The 21,626-nt window shown below is 29.4% G+C and overlaps 1 protein-coding gene across 8 annotated transcripts in view; it reads right to left on the reverse strand.

The window, feature by feature from the left end:
* Positions 1–21,626, reverse strand: part of Arms (Ankyrin repeat-rich membrane spanning) — a 36,249-nt gene that overhangs the window by 8,742 nt on the left and 5,881 nt on the right. For 2 of the 8 annotated variants that reach the window (XM_072910966.1, XM_072910964.1), the window contains 3 exons: positions 844–975; positions 366–464; positions 183–281 (listed from right to left, as the gene is read on the reverse strand). In XM_072910966.1, coding sequence (XP_072767067.1) covers positions 183–281; positions 366–464; positions 844–954 — 309 coding nt within the window. In that variant the 5' untranslated portion in view covers positions 955–975. Of the gene's footprint in view, positions 1–182; positions 282–365; positions 465–843; positions 976–4,909; positions 6,240–7,515; positions 7,883–12,894; positions 13,584–18,877; positions 19,667–21,626 lie in introns of those variants that run through there. The other 6 variants (XM_072910960.1, XM_072910961.1, XM_072910963.1 and 3 more) reach the window with 6 other exon arrangements.

Genomic DNA, 21,626 nt, shown 5'->3' on the forward strand with positions numbered 1-21,626 from the left:
TTGATTATATATATTATATAAATTATATTGATAAAAATAATTATTAATTATATATAAAATAAAGAAGAAACTTGGCCTTATTAATTTGTTCGATGCAAAATAGGACAATTCTCGAGTTTTCAATTATAAATTTAAATTAATGGCACTAGGCCAGGTTAATAAGATATATAACTTCCTCTGACCATGTCCCGATGCTCCAGATCGGCACCGTGCTCCAACAACTCGAGACAGATCTCGGTGTGGCCTTCCTTCGCCGTGCATAGCAATGCCGTCCAATTATCCTGAAAGAATTATGCGGAAATTTGCATATTAGAATTTTAATCTATTCTGAATGAATTCAAATATTGTCGTCAACAGGTACCAACCGCGTCCTCCGCATTAACATCCGCTCCATGATTGATGAGTTCTCGGACGAAGTGTATTTTCCCTTTGGTTGCTGCAAAGATGAGGGCGGTACTACTATTCTGTAATTAGAAAATAGTTATCAAATAGTTATCAAATAGTTTGTCAAAAAATTTCTAAGGGTTTTCACGAGAGCAAGCACGACAAATATGTAAAAGGAAAACTTTTTTCGTATAATAATTATATTTCATATTCGCGATATTATATTCCAAAGGAATTATCTAATGTCAATATACATATATTCCTTATACCATTCTTCTTTAGAATTTTCTACGTAATAAAAAAACTTTTGTCATGTATTTACATCTTATATAGATCTATTTATATCGTGTACTTGCGTAATTTAATGATTTTGGAGTTCTAAAATTAAAAAAAAAGAGAAAAAAAGAGAATTAAATTTCTAGTTTTCCTCGAGACTCTTTTAAAGTAGCCTACAATTACCTCATCTCTGTCATCAACCTGCACTCGTTTGTTCTCGAGAAAACTCTGCAGTCCGACGAGATTATCATCTGTGATGTAACTCGTAAGTGATCGGTAACAAAGCGATACCATCGAGTCAGTCCGATGCAATGTCTGTGAAAATGCCAAAAGAACTTATCGTTAGATTTTAATTAGACGCGTTTCTGATTCTTATCACTGTTATTAAAAGACTGTTAGAACAAAAATCTCATGGATAAGATTAGATAAATTTAATTACTGCTCGTAAAAAACACATATACAAATGACAAATTATATCATTCCATCTTAAAACTCAACATAAACAATACTGCACTAGCATTGTTGTTTAGATCTTATCTTTTATAACTGCATTGTGGCCTAAAAATTTTATACTTCTTTTAGTTATGACGTACAAGTTATTGATTCTTTTTTTTTTATTTCTTTCTTATTTTCGAAATATAAAATTTACATTGATAATATAAATATCTAATCTAATCTAATGTGATAATAAAATAATTTTTATAAAAATTGTTTATCTTTTCAATATATTTATATAGAATTAATCTTTTCATCTGAAATTTTATTCAACTATTTCTCTTTGCAACTGAGACTCTTTCAAATTAGGTATTTAATCATAATATCTAATAATGTTACTAAAAAAATATATTGATAATGAGTATATAAATAGCTAGTGTTTAAGAATAATATTCAAAAAAATTTTAATTTTTTTCAAGTTTATTTATCAAATCTCTCTTCTTCGTGTTAATTAATCAAAATGTCTCAATTGCACACATCTAAAATTACTGTAATTCACATAATGTCTTATGATCAAATATTCAACATAAATTGTACGGTTGGACCACAACAAATTACGGAGCTCTCGAGATATCAAGATATATGAGTAGCCAAGCAAGCATCGATCACCGTTGTAGGGCGATCTTACATTCTGTGGCATTAGTATTAAATTCAAACTGTGAGCTGTAAATAAATCAAGAAAACCTCCTAAAATCACTGAAATTTTTTGAGTCATGATAGATCTTACATTACACACAGTTTTCAGATTTCTTTTTAAAATTTGCACCTTTAAAGTATTTAGGTTGCCAGTTCGAAAGTAATATAGAAGGATATATTCTCGATTAGAAATAAAACAGAAATCAAGCGTCACACAATTAACACACTTCTCCTCTTTTGTCGGACAATACTAAATTTTTTAATAACAATATTGCGTCATACACAGCACGAGTATATGTGAAAGTATGGCGTATTGAAGAATATTGGCCGTAATCGTTTTTATTGATTTGCAATTGGAGTGCGCGTTCTTTATCGAGAACAAAAAACGCTGCTTGCACTTCTTGACGTTTCAGAATGGAATCTGGACCAATGATAATGAGTAACACTAGATGATAAGAAGCGATCACGTGTATACTGGAAAGTTATAGTGTTAATTGTAGATTACAGATGCAAAACTAAATAAAAGCTGTCAAAGTTTAATGTTTTAATGTTTTCGTTGTATATGTGCAATATATAACTAAATTTTATTATTTATTATTTTTAATTATTAATTATTTTCTTGCTTTTTCTATGGTTATTTTAATATGTTTTTCGTGCTTTTTCTATAGTTATTTTTAATATGTTTTTTTTATTATTTTTTAGTAATTACATAATTTTGCATGCCAGTCTATAAGTTAATTATCTAAATAATTTTCCATTAATTGTCCATAAGTTAATGACTTAAATAATTTGTATGCTAAGTTAGCATTTATAAGGTAAAATCTAATTTTTTATAATTAACTTCTATTCTAATACTTCTCATACATTGAAGTTTGTTTTATTGCAACAATCTAGATGTTAATATCGTACAACCAAAATGCGTTATTAAGTTTCGAATATAGCGCAGTTAGAAGAGATAGGTATAATTTTGTAGCAAATATAGCATATATTTCTATTAGAAGATGTTGTAGAAGCAGTTAATGACATTTCGCTCTAATTATCAATAGTCTGCAACCTGACGTGCGTCTTGGCATTTACGGTGTATAAAGGGCTAATGCTATGGCAAGAATATTATACTCTCTTATAATCCTTCGACGCGTAAATCCTTTATCTCACTCGCAATATTAGACAATAATAGTAATAATTATTGATCATTACTACAACATACTAAAATTCTAAATTCTATTGTGACATTAAATCTATTGTAAGAATATTTACAACTATTAGTTAATTTATATAATTATTAGTTGTATATATATATATATTAATTAATACACACACAATACTCTATTAATACGTCACGTGTGTTAGATTTAAAAAATAAATAAATACCTAGTTAAAGAAAATAAACAGAATTGATAGTTTGTGATGCGTAGTTTGTCAGAAATATAAATCCGTGTCTCGCTCTCCCCTTCTCTTGTGACGTGGAGAGTAAAAATTCTCAAAAAAAAAATAAAATAAAAAACGTACTCTCGCGTCAATCTTCGTATCTTTGGATTATTCCAAAGAAAAATCTCTTCTTGACACTTGGACAATCCTTTATGCTTCTGGAATACCTAACCATTCTTCATTTATTACGTTTCTATCTCTACTGAGTAAAAATTCAATGTTGCAGCGTGCAAATGCATACACATATACACACACAATTAGAAGTGCATTAGATCAGCTCTACTTTATGCGATCGATGTTGTCACTTCGTTAAAATTGTTGGCAGTGATATGGCTTGTACACATAATACAGTAGGCGATACTGATGGTCGCTTTGCATCAGGAAGAGCTTCACTTAATTCGCAAGCATCGGCGGATATAGCCGATGTGAGCATCAGCCGTAAAGATGACAGAAGTCAGGCAAAATTCCACTATACATATACATATATAAGTACGCACGTGGCAACCGACCATATGTGAGTGCTTCTAAAATTTTGCTGATATGTAAGTGCTTCCAAAATTTTCCTAATAATAATATCTAGAACTGATATATTTGAATTTTCGAAAAATTGATAAGAAAACCGTACATGCTATCTATAAATTACGTAAAAGTACAATTTACGTAAAAGATTTATTAGATTATCTGCCAGACGTTTGTGTTATTAAATTAAAAGATAGCGATAAAGATTGAAAATTATAAATAGTTAAAGAGTTCCTAAAATACAATTTAATCGCATGAAATTTTGAATATTTGTACATATATATTTTCAGTCATAGAGATATTTTTAGAAATTAATATTTTTTGATTTGTAAATTTATTTAAATATCTCGTAAATGAAGTCATTCAGTCGGTATCAATAAAACAGCACAGACAGCTGCTATCTGAAATAATTAACAGATTATTGACCGTGACATTAAGCGACTCTTACTCGTGAATTAATCTTACTCTCTGGCTATAAATGCCTATAAGTAACAATTCCGATAAGATAAAAGCTCAAGTTACGACAACACTATTGTCGTCGATGACTTCGTCATAATTACAACAATTTTATTATCTGCAATAATCCACCTGAGAGTATCGTCATCAAATAGTTTCGATTCGAATAGTGTCGATTTTAACCAGATATGTATTTAAAGCATGAATTATTTTAAGCAGAACGCGTATATGGATTAATCGAATTTAGTGTTATAAAGACACACACGTCAATGTCTGGCCAACGTGATTTCCATTGCTGTGATTGGCTTGACTCTATTTAATAAAATCACAATAAAGATTTTTAAATCATTTGTTTAATATATTAATAAATCTAGTTATTCTGAATCATTTAAAGTAACTCTAATTAATTAACTACTAATTATATAAATCGGAGCTATAAAAGAAAAGTAAATTCACAATTTGTTACAATCTCATTTAAAAGTTAATGTTACAAATTACCCATTTATTAGTTTATTCTTGCTTTTTATTTGTTAATAACTGGTTATACTCTTATAATTATTGTTATACTATTCTCATTGTTATTGCCTTTTCCGATCGGAAAAACAAGATATTTTAACTGAAGATATTTTGGCCAGACTCTGACTCTTTCAACAGATATTAGCAAAAACGATAATGCCAACAGAAACGATGTGCACCTCCGTAAGTTGACACTAACCGCGTGCGAGTGCCTTCGGATGGCGAAGTTGAACTTTCGGCCAGTGCCATCGGTGGCTGGTGCCGTGAAGGTTATGGTGGGTACGTGAATATGTGGGAACACGTGATGATGATGATGATGATGATGATGGTGATGATCGTCCTGATAGTGATGATGCAAGTGGTGATGATAGTCCTCGTCGTGCCATATCGTGTCGGGATGTGACCCGGGTATATGAAGGCGGAGGAATGACTTCAATCCGCGACGCGTTCTACCAATGGAAGTATCGTCGCTGATGGCGGTAGAAGCGGTTGACAAGTTTGATAGAGTAGCACTTCGATGCAAATTACCGTCCCTGTGATCTCCATTCGGTAAGAGGGAGTTTGGCACGCCCGGAATAGCTCCGAGCAAGCTCGGAGCCAGACTCGAGCAGATCGCTGCGTTCGCGATGCTAAACTTCCGAATAGGATTCACACTAGTTCCGGCCAGAATATCTTCGAAGGTCGGAAATTTTTGAGTGGTCGTGGTATGGTTCTCGTGAAGGACGGAATCGGCGCTTGTCATCGGTAACGTTGACCTGCGACTGTCATTCTTGCTGGATTTCTCGCCAAAGCTATCTTGCGCAATAGTTGTCACTAAAGGTTGTGACGTATGTACTTTTTTGGTATCTAAGTGAGAGTATTCACCAATCGACTGCTCTGATAACTTTGGAAAACAAAAGGGTTCACTGGATTCTGAAGTTTCTGAAGGAATTTCCAAAAAATTTGCCGTTAATTGAGACTGTCTCGACTTGTCTGCTGTATTTTTTTTCGTATGAGTAGGCGCTTCCTCGATCGATGATAATTGAAACCTTGCCGCTGAATCCTTCGCAACGCAAGCTCTGTGTTTTGAGAAAACTCTGTCGGAATCCGCCATCGGTACTTTCAGTCTTTGCGTTTCAATTTTCAAAATCGCTTCGTTATCTTTATTATGCTCCTTTCTTGAAGTATCACGATCTAAGATTACTTGTTCGTCCGTATTAGAGCTCGAAGCTTTCGACGACTCCACATCTTTAAAAGTACAACTTTGCACGTACGATGTGGAAGGCGAAAATTCAGGATCGGATGCGGGAACACGTAATGTTAAATTTGAAGAAATTTCGGCTGTTGCGATGCTGGACTTTTTTCTAGCTTTTATCAAACCGTCGTCAGATGTCTGCAAAAATGTTTTCTTCGATGATTCTTTCATTAGTGATGCTTCCTTCTCGTCTTCTTTCTCGCTGTCTTCTTCATCGAAACTGACGCGGAAGAAAGCCGCCGTGATTTTAATACGCTCGTCTTTGGCTTTCCGCATGGCATTCTCTTCTGATTTTCTATTTAGCAGGAAAATCAAAAACTGCCTTCATTGGCTGTGAGTGAAACACATGATAATATCACCGAATTTTTATAATAATATTCGATCGCATTTTTTATTAGGTAAATGTGAATCTATCATATAATGACGAATCTTACAAATCTAAAATAATTACCTTTTAAAAAACCTCTAAAAAAATGCAACTTGCTATTTAAAAAATATAAATTCTTAATTTAATCTAGATAAATAAGTGGATAAATGTTTTATATATTTACATATAAAATAAGCCATCGTTTTTCATTATTAAATCTTTGACGAATAAAATACGATTTACTTAGATTATTATATGTATATTTCATAACAATTAAAAATAATCAAGTGTTAAAAAATGCAACTTATAGTTTTAAAATGTGGCGTACTAATTCGTCGAGAAATGATAAATGTTTCACAGCAATTTAAGACGTCTAAAATTATTCCTTAAAAGAAAAAAGTTTATTATTTTAAGATATGATAATTACGTTTTTATTTCTTCCAAATTACACTGTGTTACAGAGTGAATGATTTTAATCGCCCCAGATATAAATATCTCTAAAACTGAAAGTCGTATAAAAAAGTGTTTCAGATAAAAGTTGTTCGGTTCGAACAAGGAAAAAAATAGTGATATCAGCTTGACCTTCAATGTACGTGCCAAGATTATGTGAAGGTCAACCTAGTTTTTTAAATAAAACCATTTAAGATTTTTAAGAAAAAGTATAAAAGCAGCTACATATTTTTTCTTATAAAGAACTGTGTTTTTTTTTACACTAATTGATTCTTTTCATTACTCATAAAAATATTGAAGCAACACCGAGAAATCGAACAATGAATATTTTATATGATATTTCATCGTTTATGTAAAATTATATTAAAAATTAAAGTGTAAAATATCTTGTAAATTATTTAATTTTTGGCTATTACACCTTTAAAATTTTTTACACAGAATATTGCAAGGAATCAATTTATATAAGAAATTAGAAGTTTTAGAAATATTTGCCTAAGGAAATTAAAATTAATCATATAAGAGAAAAAAAGAAAAAAAATAAATAACTGGCAATATTATAATTATAGATCGACGATTGAAAATAGTGCAATTTTGATCGAATTTTTAATACTACGGAAAAATTAGTTGTCAATTAATTGTGAATAACCATAGCATCGAAAATCTCAACTCACTGATCAATTCCTGCTATAGACGCAATTAACTTTCCTTCAAGAAATCAACTGTAAAATTAATTCTAACTTATCTATACATATACCGTGAGAAACGGACCCTCGACAGAGTGGTGAGTCGGAGCATTTTTTCCAAATTTCACGTAGTAATTCCTCGTTTGCAATCTTCAGCTGATTGAACTTGGCTGATCCGGCAGCCACTACTCGTTCGCGGCAACTTTTTCCTCGAATACAATTGCAAAGAATATCGGTCAGAACTGCGAGCCGCGAGGAACCAACGACGCCAGCAAATCATGAACAATGTGTGAATACAACGCGCGACATTTATATATCGCGGTGGGATCTCTTTAATGCTCGAGTACATATATACAGTCTGAATCACATTCGCCGCGGGGTTCGTGCGTAACGGCGCATGCTGTGCGTTGTCACAGTGCCGTATGAGCTTCCTGGTTAAGAAATTATTTTTCTTCGTGTGACTTATTGTCAATTTCAGTTCAATATTAAGATATGTTTGTTTAGAATCTTTATTATTATAAATAGAATCTATATATACTTTAATTAATCTTATAAAAATTATAAAAAAATATTAGAAAGATAATATAGTTAAAGAAGCATAATTGATTTATTTCTCTTTTTCAATTAAATATTTTAATAAATCTCAGAAGAGAGATTAAATTAGAACAACGATACGAGTTGTATTGAGTAGGGTAAGTCATGTATTGTATCTAATTTAACTCGAATTTTAACAATAGAAACAAAACGATTTTAAGTATTTATCATTTATTGAAGAAATTTCAAAATGAATTTTGAAATAGGTCGCTTGAATTTTATTTAAAATTTGACATAGTTTTGCTAAATGTTTCGCTATATATGCTTTCATCTACAAATGCATACAATGTGATGTACAAAACAAAACTGCATTAATTCAATGTCTTATTCAATGCAAAAAGCACAAGTTTTGCTTTCTATATTACCATTTATAAATATAATCTATACAGAAGAGTAAATGATGCGTAAAATACACGTCATTATAGAATTGTTTATCAGGATCGAATTCTATATATATATATATATATATATATATATATATATATATATCGCTGTTATTTCAAAAATAATAAACTGTTTGTCTGTCGGTCAAAATTAGATCCTGAAACAATTCTATACGCATTCCGAGTAATGATGTGTATTCTACGCACCACTTACTTTTCTGTATAGATTATATTTATAAATGGTATAAAAAAGCAAAATGTCCTTTTTGAATTGAATAAGACATTGCATTAATGCAGTTTTGTTATATATATATATATATATATATATATATATATATATATATGTGTGTGGTCATATATCAATGACGTCATCTATTTACAATAACTAGAGACACAGACATAATTGCAAACGCTTTTTGTAATCTTCCGAGATTAATGTAATCTTCCTACGGTTACACATGTGTGGATATGGCGCGACGACGATTTGATTAAGCAATTTGTAAACCGTGATAAATGCGCGACGAGTTTAAATTACGATTTTTGTTTAGCTTCGCCTGCAGTAACGTATCTAGTATCTACTGACCCAATTAAGAGTTCAATTGAAAACACGAATGGATCCTTGATTGTTGGAAACACGTGCGCGATTGGATTACACAAACAAATTCTGAGTTTCCTTCGCATAGGCAGATTTATTGCAAATACAGTAAACAATTTCTTAAATTAATCAAGTCTATTCATTATATTATACTGCACGTAGAATACGTGTGATCAAAACAGGTTCAAATATTCAGACAATATTAAAGACTTACGTCATTAGTCACTTATTGATGAAAAACTGAGCAAATAATTAATGAAAGTATTAAAACCTAAATAAAGAAATAATTTTACATGATTGCCACACGTGTTCAATAAGAAATCACAAATATATATAAGAGTGAAATTAAGAAATTTTGCAATATGTAAAACACGAGTGTGCTTGAAATAATATATTTCTAATCATAAAAAAATTTTACTAATAATTTTTTATATAAAAATACTATTTATAAATTCGTAAAGTTATATAGTATTTTCATATGTATATTATTATGTATATATGTATATTATTGCACTTATTCAATCATGTACATTTTGATGCATGGATCTTTAATTATTCTTTTCGTGTTGCATTCTCAGAATAAATGTTTACATACATTACAAGAAAGCAATAATAATGATAAAAGAAAAAAAAATTGAAATTAAATTTATCACAGAATACTGTTTTATTTGAAGTGAGGAGATCGCTTTAGTGGCACTTGCCGCGGTTAGTTCTCGCGCTAATCTCAACCAATTAAACTCTCAGTAAACTAATCAATTGTGTGCGCGCGGAACCTTTACTGGGCTTCATAAAACGAAACGATGCCGAGCCGATTGGTAAAATAGTGTCGTCATCGTCGCATGGCAAAAAACAATGAACTACTAACACTTTATCGTTTCTCACGGAACTATCTAATGATAAATTGTTTTTTCTAAATACAATAAATTACGTTTTGCGACTTCGTCACTTGATTAAATAGAACGACAGAAAATAATATTGTGTATGTGACTAAATTGATGAATTGTGTTGCGAGTGATGACGATATGAAATTCTAAGCAAAAAGCTCATCAAAATCGAGAAAGGATTCGTTACCAAAGAATATCGTTGGATGAATTTATTCCACAGGTATTAATAAATTCAAAGGTAATAATTTTTTATCTCACTGTTTGAAGAATTGAAAATTAATCTATATAAATCTAATTTTAATACAAATTTTTTTTAATAATTTGTTCAAACTTTTAGAAGATTAAATAGTTCGTTTAATTATATTTGGAATATAACAACCATTGCATTTCGAATTTTATTTTGTGTCACAAATTTCGAAATGAAATAGTTGATTAAACAAATCGCAAAAGCATTACGTTCAACATTGAAAAATCAACTGATGAGTAGGCGACGCGTTGTCGCGTATATAATAATAATATATACGGTAGCGATCAATGAAAACATGTGATAAATAACAAAGAACGATTGTAAAATCTAGTAACAATAATTGTGAAATAAATGGATAAACATCGAATTGTAAAATTCATTGTGATTAATGCTCGCAAATGCATTAACACGACAGAAATTAGATGAGTTAATATTTTCAAAAGTGAATTAATTTTTTTTACACCTTCTCCTTAAAATGCTTTCATTTGTCACATCTCCGTGATGTTATAAATTGATTATCATTGCAACCTGTTGTGGGAATGCAAGTTGATATTATTAGTCTCAATAATCTGAAACTTTTATATATTAAATTACCGATATCCATTCAAGTGACATTAATAAGGTTCCTGTCCTATCATTGAGATATGCATTGACATTGCGTGTCACGTATGAAAGGTAAGTATATCGACAACTAAACGTTATCGAAAATCAATGAAGCATTTATAATTATGTGACAAAGAATATACATATAATGTGCTATTTTTATCATGTTATATAATTTAATCCAATTGTATATAATGCATATGTACAACTAACATTTTTTCAATCATAAAAAATTTTGTCATAAACGTATAATATTCTTTTTTTTAAGAACATTTTTTTTCTATTTAATTTTAGTAAATTAAATTGTAATAAGTAAAAAATTGAAACTCTTCAAAATTATTCGAATAAATAATTCAGAAGATTTTATATATGACATCGCGTAAATTCATCGATTGTCTTCGATCTGGCATGACATCAAATTCATTGTCATAGTCATAAATACATAGTTTATGAGAAAATACACTACATTTTAGTATCGAGTAAAATACGTATTGCGTATTTTGTCACATTTTTTTAATTACAATTTATTTTCATTTTATATAACAATGTCAATTTTCAAGACATATTTTTGTTTTAGAATCACATTCAACTAATTATACTAGTCAAAATAATTAATTCTAATCAAAATAATCAATAGATTAGATTAAATGTTCAAATTATGTCACCATTCTCTCTGATAAATAATCATCATTCAAGGCAATATAATTTATTTCAATAAATAAAAGTCATCTTGATTATTAATTATTTATGTATTGTTACAACTGTTTATAAAGAAATATTTTAAAAATATTATAAATTTTAAGTCTTTGTAAAATATTTTAGAGAAAGATTATAAAGTTTTAAAAAATTGTTTAAACTTTGTAATCTAAAATATAATATCTAAAATAAAATATTATATTTTACAAAGAATTTTATTTTATCGAATGAAAGCATCCAACGTTACAGAACATATAATTTTGATCCATAATTTCGTCATTTCTTGTACGATTTACGTCAAGCGCGACAAACATCGTGAGTTGAAATATCTAATGCCGTTTATTCTAAGCTGACTAACATATAAGCATCGACGAAGTAAATACTGACGAAAATAGTACAGTAATTGCTATTCTCGTAAGATATGCGTCCCGAATTCCACTGATCAAAATCTGCTGATCGTTTACGCGTGATGTTTACTCGAAAAATTTCACATATTGGAAATTCACGACGTAATTTACTGAGAGATTATATCTGTCACAAATCATTGTCAGCTTGCAAGAAACGTCTCCTGACACCACTATTAGCCGTATCGTTTATCTCGAGAAGTATCTTAACTAAATTTTGGCACATTCGTCGTAGTAAAGATTGAAAGAGGATCGGAGTAGTTTCATTCATGAAAATTCACTCGAGCGATTTCGGAGGTTACGCAATCAGTACTTAAGAAAGTGATCTAATAGAAAACTGAATTAACTAATCTAAGCTTTGCTTTACACGTATATAAAATATTCACAAAATTATATTATGAAGATCAAATAAAAGGAAGTATTTTAAATAAATAAATATATATATTCTTTAATGTAATTCAAAACAGAATGTGTATATTCTGTTTTGAATTATATTAAAGAATCTTTCTTTAATACATAATATACAAAAAAATAATTATACTGTCAAACAATATATATGACTTGGATTATTTTTATCATGGAAGATATATAGCAATTGTATATTACTTTTGAAATAAACAATAATAAAAAGAATCTGATATTTCTTATAATTTTTATGTTTGATGTTTTTCATATAGTTTACTCGCCAAAAATTCTTATAATTTTCAATATTAAAACACAATATGTTAAATAATCCGATTACTTTTCAATTTAAATTTTTGCTGGAAAAACTCGAGATATGTCTAAAAATGTACTGACAAAATTTTATGCAAATCTTATGTAAAGTATCTTATATAATGTATAAAAGTTTTATACTTTTTTTAATATTTTATATTTTTTCTATTATATTATATATTTTTAAAATTATTTCATATTTTGTGCAAAAAATAAATATGTATAATAAAAAATATTCTGATAAAAATTCATGTAATATAGAATATAATAAATATAAAAAAATTAATATAAACAAAATATATATTAAATAAAAAATTCTATATTATCTACCTGCTTGCTCTTATTCCAGAACAATTGAATAGCTTGTTGACATGTCGAGGAAAGAGATCCGTAAGTTCTGTTAGATCCTTGCGATGGCAAAGATGAGAAGGATGCATTGGGCAAAAGATTTGTTCTCTCGTTTTTGTATTCCATGGAATGGAGATCCGTATCGGATCCGCTCATGCTCCAATTAATCGAGATCATGTATAATCAAGATAATCAGTCGTTTAAATACACTTATATTTATCTTTTTTTTTTCGATCATAAAATGTGATTTTTATCCGCATTTTTAAATAGCCTGTATCTTGCGCTTTCGTATAGTATAAATAGGCTCATCATTTCTCAACACCTTTTTATTATTTTCACAATTTTATTATTGTTATTTTCTTCCTACAATGGATATGTATTTGTTTCATTGTATAAAGAGAACAGTTAAGAGCAGAATATTACATTATACATACGACTAATATTTTCTGGTATGTGCAAACTAGTAGGTTTCAATCGAGTCCAATCTGACATGCATGTTGAGTGTAAAATGATCATTTTATCCGGGGAAATACCGCACGTTTTGTTATACGAGTTGATTATTCGATTCGTTGTTATGCGATCATATTTCACTGACGTTCCACGCATTCGACGAATGGAAGCAATGGGAATTAGGTATGCGCAGGGTGTCCAAGGCTGCTAACACGTGTCGTCTACAATTATTCACGCTTATATTGGTAAATTCCAGAACATTATACACATGACTCCGAACAGTCATCACACTGCAATAGGATTCACTGACCGTATTGTTAGACGTATTCATTATGAAATACAAAATCGCATAAACGGAATACATCACAATCCATAGCACGAAATAATTCCTTCGTGACACCCCATTATTGTTTTAGATTGAATTATTAACTTGCAATCACGAGTCCGTTTAATCACACGAGAAACGCACAAGATAGCGTAAATGTACGAAAATATCTGAAATAAATTGTTTTGTTTTCGAGAACTACACATCTTTGTCGTACGTGTTACACGTTTAACACATTTTTACACCCTGATGTATAACTTGGTTCAGAAAGAAGAACTTCATTTACGACGTAACGTTCCGTCGTTGGAAAAACTCGTCGAGAGACTCGCGAACTTTCTGAAAAGTCTCCAAATGTTTATTTCGCAGATAACAAAGAAGAACTCGCCTTTGTTTCCGTTTCAGGCTGTATTCTATCTGCGAATAATGCTGCTGAGGGTCACGACGGATAAACTCTGGAAAAACTTTCCCGTTTCTCTTACGCGGAAAACGACGATTTTTTGACACGACGAATCGTCCGCGATATGATGAGTCATTAATTATCACGTATAAATAACATTATCTCACTTTATATGAATATAATTAACAACGATTTAAAAATAAATAGCAATTGAGAAATATCTCCGAGTTGATTGGGATTACGGTGCCGGCGATGAATTTCGCGACCTCTCGTAAATCAACATTCGTGAAACGAAAGGGTAATATTCCATAAGTAATGAGCCACTGCCGACAAGATATACAAGAGTTAAGGCAAACGTGTGTATGACCAAATCAATGCCTCGCAGCTATGACGCGTTTGATAAGATGCGGCCATTCTACTCAAGATATCCTATCTTGAGAGATAGAAGGCAGTTATAGAAGGAGAAATAAGATATAAACTTATATATAATATTGGTAAAACTCTTAAAAATAGAAAAAGTACACATTTGAAGAATCTAAAAATTACATATATAGTAAATGTTTAAATATTTGTATAATTTTTAATATTCTATGTGCAAATACATTTTAATATTATAATTTTTAGAAAGCAAAAGATACTTCCAATATTTGTTCTTTCATAAAAATATAATAATAAATTAATTATTTAATACATTTTTAAAATATTTAGAATACATTTAAATAAAATATTAGAACATTCTCGCGCAATTAATTTTTATAAATTTATTTTTTGTAGAAGTTAAATGAAACGTATCTGCACACCTTGAATGCAGTAATAAAAAAAAATAATAAACAAATTTAGATATATGTATTTGCATATGTGTGAAAAAAATAATACACGATGAGAGCATTTTGTACTACAATTTTCATTTATAATAAATTCTCAATTGTACATTGATGAAACAATGATATCCGTTTTCGAATTACATGATTTGTCAAGATGACTAAAGACGCAGATTACGCACATTTGCATTTCCTATCTTTTAACACTATCGGACACCAAAGAGTATTGACCAAAGATATCTCTGGCAATATATCAGACTATACCACGAGTGTGCATCGTGATTCATGGCACCATTAATGAAATTTCACAATTGGTTCGCTCGCGATTTGAATGGCAGATTTACTATCTTGTCGTGACATGAGCGAAACTTTCTAATGGATCAACCGTGATGCTTCTTATAACGTTTTTCGAACATTTCGTAGTGACGAAGACTGCCAATAGATGTGTAAATCCCGAAACAAGATATCCCGTTATTCAGCCTTCCATAACTTATAGCACCGATTCACGAACATTTTTGGCAGCACCTTGTGAATGACTAAAGCCTATCATGATTCAGCATATAATATACGTTTAAATGCTGTTTTAATTGCAGTAGTATAATACTCTAGATGGTCATTATAATATTTAATTAGAACCAAGTCTTGTTAATTTCCTTTTAATAAAATATATACCTTCATAATAAAAATTTATAAAAATAAAATATCAAAAAGATATATGACACAAAGAGAAATTTAAATTTAATATTCCAAAATATTAATTTCGCTGAAAAATTACAGAAAAAATTTACTATTTGAAAGAATATAAAAGAGAAGTAATTATTGTAAAAGAAATTGGCTTAAAAAAGTATATCTTATCCTTTTAAAATAATAAAAAATTATTAATTGTCTCTTTATTAATTTATCGTAATTAAGTTATCCTATACGTAAGTCAAATAATTAAAAATAAAATAAATCACTATTTAAGAGACAAAATTGCATTGCAATCTTATTTATGTGATCATCGTGCATCAAAATAATAATTAGTAAAAATAATACTGAAATGCAAACGCGCAGACAGAATATTTTTAGACAATCTATGACGAGTCGTCTCGATTCTCGATTAGTTGAAAATAGTTTTAATTAGAGTAGCCGCTCGTGCAGCATCGACCGTCTGAACCGGACATCCTGAATCATGACCAAACATAGCCACAGCCTATTTTGTCTAATGCCGTAGATGATAATGAAAAATTTGGCAAGGCTATCGGTAGCTTCAAAAAGAACGAAGACACATTAATCAGCGTCGCACCCAAAATTCGCGGCGTATGCGTTGGCACAAAAACCTTGGGGATAACTGAAAATAAACTTGCGGCTGCATAACCGCGAGAAAACCGATGCACTATGCGGGTGCAGCTGGTAAACACCAAGAATAATATAACGCTGCGTAGCATTGTTTTAATTTGCACGATAAACTTATTACAAAAGTAAAAAGTATTATATACTTATATTTACTTTATCCTTTGTAATGATGTCATAAAATTATCAAGTAAAATAATACTACTACCTTTGTATTCATCGTGCATTCTTAATATCGAATATAATTAAAGAGCATTTTATTATGCACATATATTAATGCGTATATTAAATATTTAACATCTTCTCTTTTCAAATGTGTAATATTATCAAAAATTAATTATCTATTATGATAAAAAGAAATACACGTGTATGTTTGTATGGGTCTATAATCGGAATAGTAAGTTTAATAACTACTATTTTAGGAAATATGAAGAAAAAGATATAGCACGTTTAGATATAGTGCGTTTTTATAATAACATTGTTTACGCATCTTAAGTTGCAAGATATATTTGACATAGAGAAATTTCCAATCATATAATTTTCAAGGAACGATCTTTTGGATTTCTAGAAAAATATAGAAATATATAAATTTTTAATTTACTGTTATACAAAATAAAAAAGAGTTCGTAGATAGACTTATTCTTAAAACCATTCGCATCAAAAGATGCAAATTTAATTTTGCACTGCCTGTACCTATTTCCCGCTCTCAGCAATTAAAAAATGAAAATATAAAGAATGTAAAGAACATGTATCTTGTCGCAAAAAAAGTCAGTCGAAAATGTATCATGCAATGCTACTCATAAATTGAAAATTTATGAGTAAATAACAAGTGTCTTTGATTTCACTCAAAAAAATGATCTTGCAATTTCAATAAAAATTTTCTAGGTATAAAAAATTAACTGAAACAAATTATTAGCAAATATTGTGATACTGCATATATTTTACACTTAATCGATTTAAATGACGGAGACAGAATTTATATCTGTACTATTAGTGTAATTTAGACAGAAAATTTTTCTGTGATACCTATTTGTAAGGCCTATTGTCAAGGACAATTATATTTGTGATTAATATTTCGCAATGGGATCTAAATTTTCTAGAGGTCTTGCTAAAATATTACTGCTATAAATTCTATAGGTGACAAACAATATTCTAACAGATACAAAAAGTAGCGATAAATTTTAATTGAGACATCTAGAAATCTATCTACATTAGCAAAATATTGTTTTGAATGTTGCGTGTGAGACATTTAAATTTGTGAAATTTAATATGAGATTGAAATGCGAGAGAATAATAATTTTAATTTTTAATAATAATTTTACGAGAAAGAAGTAGCATCTTGAACAGCGAACCTTATGATAAAAAATAAGCGATTTTTTTCATAAATCAGTTGAAATATTGTAAAAATGTACGATAAAAATAGATTAATCATATAAAGCGGACTTCGGCGATGTAAAATTACGTACATATAATGAGCTTTTATAAATTATATAAATTTGATTCTTCTAAATTTAATAATGTACAGAATGGACCGCAAGATTACTGTTGGAAATGGAATAATCGGATATAATATTGAATATTACTTCATTTAAAAAAATAAAAGAACCAATTATTTTTTTACATCGCATTGCAATACTTTTTTTTAAATTAATTAATTAATGGTATAATATATGGTCGAATTGAACTAATAATTAATGATAATAAAAAATAACGATACACTTTAAATATATACATGGTATGTTTATACGATATGTAATGTTAAAAATGTTACAAAAATTAATTTCTAACGTTTATATGATTCGTAAAAACTATGAATGTGTTTTTAGTGTAATTAGACTAAAATTACACCAAAGAATTAGATCCTTCTAACAGACGATTTTAAATATTCGCGCAACAAAGGAAATTTTTATCACATTATTTTTTTATTTATAGTGAAAGCGCAGAATGTAACACAGTCGGTCGCGATGAGAGATGCTACGAGACGAGAGAGTTTTGAATTGTCGTGTGTTTTCGCTATTGAAAACAAACTGCCAAACGGAAGAACTCTACGTGACTTCGCACGATAATATGAATGACGTAGTTTTGACCCATTCAGTACCAGAATAGAGAATAGGTCAGTCAGAAAATGCGTGAAATAATATTCGCGACGTACGCATCCATCTCGTCGTCGTCAACGCATTTATCACACAATTTATTTCAGTGCATAATAATAATTTTAGTGAACGCGTGAGCATACACGATAGTAGATGAATAACGAAGAATATACGATAATAAAAAATTATAGTAGAAGTTGATTATCTTTTTAAATCTTCGCTATTGCGGAAGTCTGTTAATAAGATTCACATTCGTGGAAAAATTTTCCTGCCTGTGTACGTATTTTGCGTATCTACATTTTCATGTATAAATGTCTAATTGTAAGAAAAAAAAGTTTACGTTTGCATATAAAGTTGCTGTAATATTTCACATATTTTATCTTGAAAAATGCATATTTATGATAATATTTTAAAATGTTCTTAAAATAGACCTCTCTATAATTATATCCTTAAAAATTTGAACATAATTTTTATTACGTGATATGTCTAATAAAATCTATCGAAAAACTATCGAGAAACAATTGGAATATTTCTCCGGTAAAATTACCTCATGAAACCGATGTTCCAGACGATGGACAATGTTTTGAGGCCGTCCTTTCAACAGAGAAAATTGATTTCTGCGACATTCTACCGTCGCAGTAACGTGCTTATAAGTCTTGTCAGCGAGCACTTTGGTCTTCGTTCGTAGATGCGACATTTTGTAATTTATGATTATTTTTTGACAAATTATTCGAGTCTGGTCCAACGCGCGGAAGATTCATTCATCACTTGTAATCATCTTGAGAAAATTGCACGACAAATGTATTCCGTTTAAATTTACACTATTTAGGCATTATAAATAAACTTTGGTATTTTTGAAGTAAAAAGAGTTGTCCTTGATATATAATCCTATGATGATTTTCGCGATGTTGGCCGCTTTGTAATAATAATCACCCGTTGCACCACCCAGACGTTCACCTCAGTTAACTTTCATAATTGCTGAATTAATCGCGTATTCGGTATTTGAGGTAGATTTAGCAACGCGCGCGTTACGTCGTTGTGTCACGTTGCATCGCGATATGCTGAGCCAAGTTAAATCTCGAAATTGCGGTTTCCTTCGTAACAACGAATGCAGGACTAATCGTCTGCTGTATCCGTTTCCTTGACTCTTTTCTCGGTAGTCTCAAGGCTATGCTTCAAAACGCATATATATGTATGCGATATATTGTTCTTGTTTGTGTGCTACTATACATTTATGTAATAATTCTTGGTAATCGCGCACGAATATATCAATCATGTAAAGTTGTAATTGATATAAATTTAAAAAAAAACGGCGAATACATTGATTTTGTTCGAGACGGCAATTAACTAATTAGCTAATCAGATTGCAATCATGCTTAATACTAATAGATTAATTATACTTGAATACAATGCTATTTATTTTTTTTAGTTAATTGTACTAATCAAACTTTATGTTCGCATAAATTTAATATAAATTTAATTTAATAATAACTTTTTTATTTATATTATTATATTGAGATAATAATATATAAATGAACAATATTCAAACAAATATTTTACTGATGGAAGATAAGTCTTAAGTCCTCTTAAAACAACACATATTATATCCGCTTTTAAAACAGTTTTATCGATAATTTTTTTTTTAAATTTTATAATAATATAATAAAATAAAATTTATATTGTATTAAATTATGTATTTGTTTGTACTATTTTTCTCACTTTTAGATATATCGAATTTAGAATTAAGACAAGTCACATTGCTATTATATATTTGCGAAAGATCATTGATAGCAATTTTTACAGAGATTACCGTGGTAAAGATAACAATTGTTACCATAGAGTAATAAAAGAGAATATCGCTATTTACGGCCTATATCTGTAGCTGTGATAAACAAATAGTGTTTCGTACATCACACAATATGACAATAATTACTTTTAGTGATAATAATTACTTCTAATATTAAATATGTATAATCGAAATTCGCATATTAGATATCAGAAAAAATTATCAATGATTATCACAAATGATCGATACCGTGTTTATACGATTTCGACAACTCGCACCACAATATTGATGAATTAAGAGCCGTAATAATCTTAAAGCAGAATTATTTGGGATAAAAAACGCAACCGGTCGATCATGTGAGAGAATCGATAAATCAACTGATCCGTGCAGAAATTTTTTGTTCTTTTATTGCTACGTTATCGCGGGAAAAATGAATATAAATGTGCGTGTTGTGAGCATGTTTGCCAACATTTCTATACACATAGTATATCTCCTCTTTTGTTAATTATTTATCATTTCCAACTCGACATATTTAACTCGAACATTTTTAAATATCTGATAAGCAGTTGCACAATATGTGTAAAGTATTTTTCTTTAGTTTATATTTAATTTATTCTATATTTTATTATTTAACAGTGAAATTTTTTTAAGAATTTTTCCAATATATTTTATTCTATTGTCTGATAATTATAATAGAAAAGTTAAATAGTTACAATAGAAATTATAATATAAAATATTCTAAATTAAATTAAATTAATACTTTAAAAAATTTTTAATTATATATTACATACACACACACACATATATTATTAATAATATAATTATATATATTATATATATTATAAAATTTTATAAATGATTCAAGAACTTAAGTAAGTATTTAAAAATATTTCGAGTTGTTATTATAAAATATTCTATAATAATGCTAAGTATATAAATTAGCGTTAACTAAATTCTTCGAAATCGCGAAAACTAAACGAGACAATCATTTCAACGCAAGCAAACGATATAGTTGTATCAGTGAATCACTATTATATTAAAAATTAAGATTAATAATTTCAATTTATTTTCTTTATTTGCAATTTTCATATTGCATTTAATTAAAAAGAAAAGCAGGAAAAAAATGAGATGCATTACGAAATATGAGATTTATAAGAAATTATTTTTTTTCTTGAAATAATTCAATTTTATTTTAAAGTATGAAATCGAAGAATAAATTTTACATATTAAAGACGTTGACATCTCTGTTGATTCGCGTGCCGCGAATTATTTTCGCACTACTCGGCATCGAGTATTTCACGAGAAGTAAATCGGGTGAATTCAGGTCGCGAATATAGGGCAGGAAAACGATCGAACAGTAAGAGAAGCTTCAAGGTACAAGAAATGTAGAAATCGCACTGCTGATTTGCAAACATTATCCTTGTGATAACGTTAAACGCTTAAACATTTATCGTTTTCATTAAAATTTACGTAACAGTGTTCTCTATCGTCTATTTCATTGAATTATTTC

This window comes from Anoplolepis gracilipes, chromosome 2 (assembly GCF_047496725.1).
Source record: "Anoplolepis gracilipes chromosome 2, ASM4749672v1, whole genome shotgun sequence".
Lineage (NCBI taxonomy): Eukaryota > Metazoa > Arthropoda > Insecta > Hymenoptera > Formicidae > Anoplolepis > Anoplolepis gracilipes.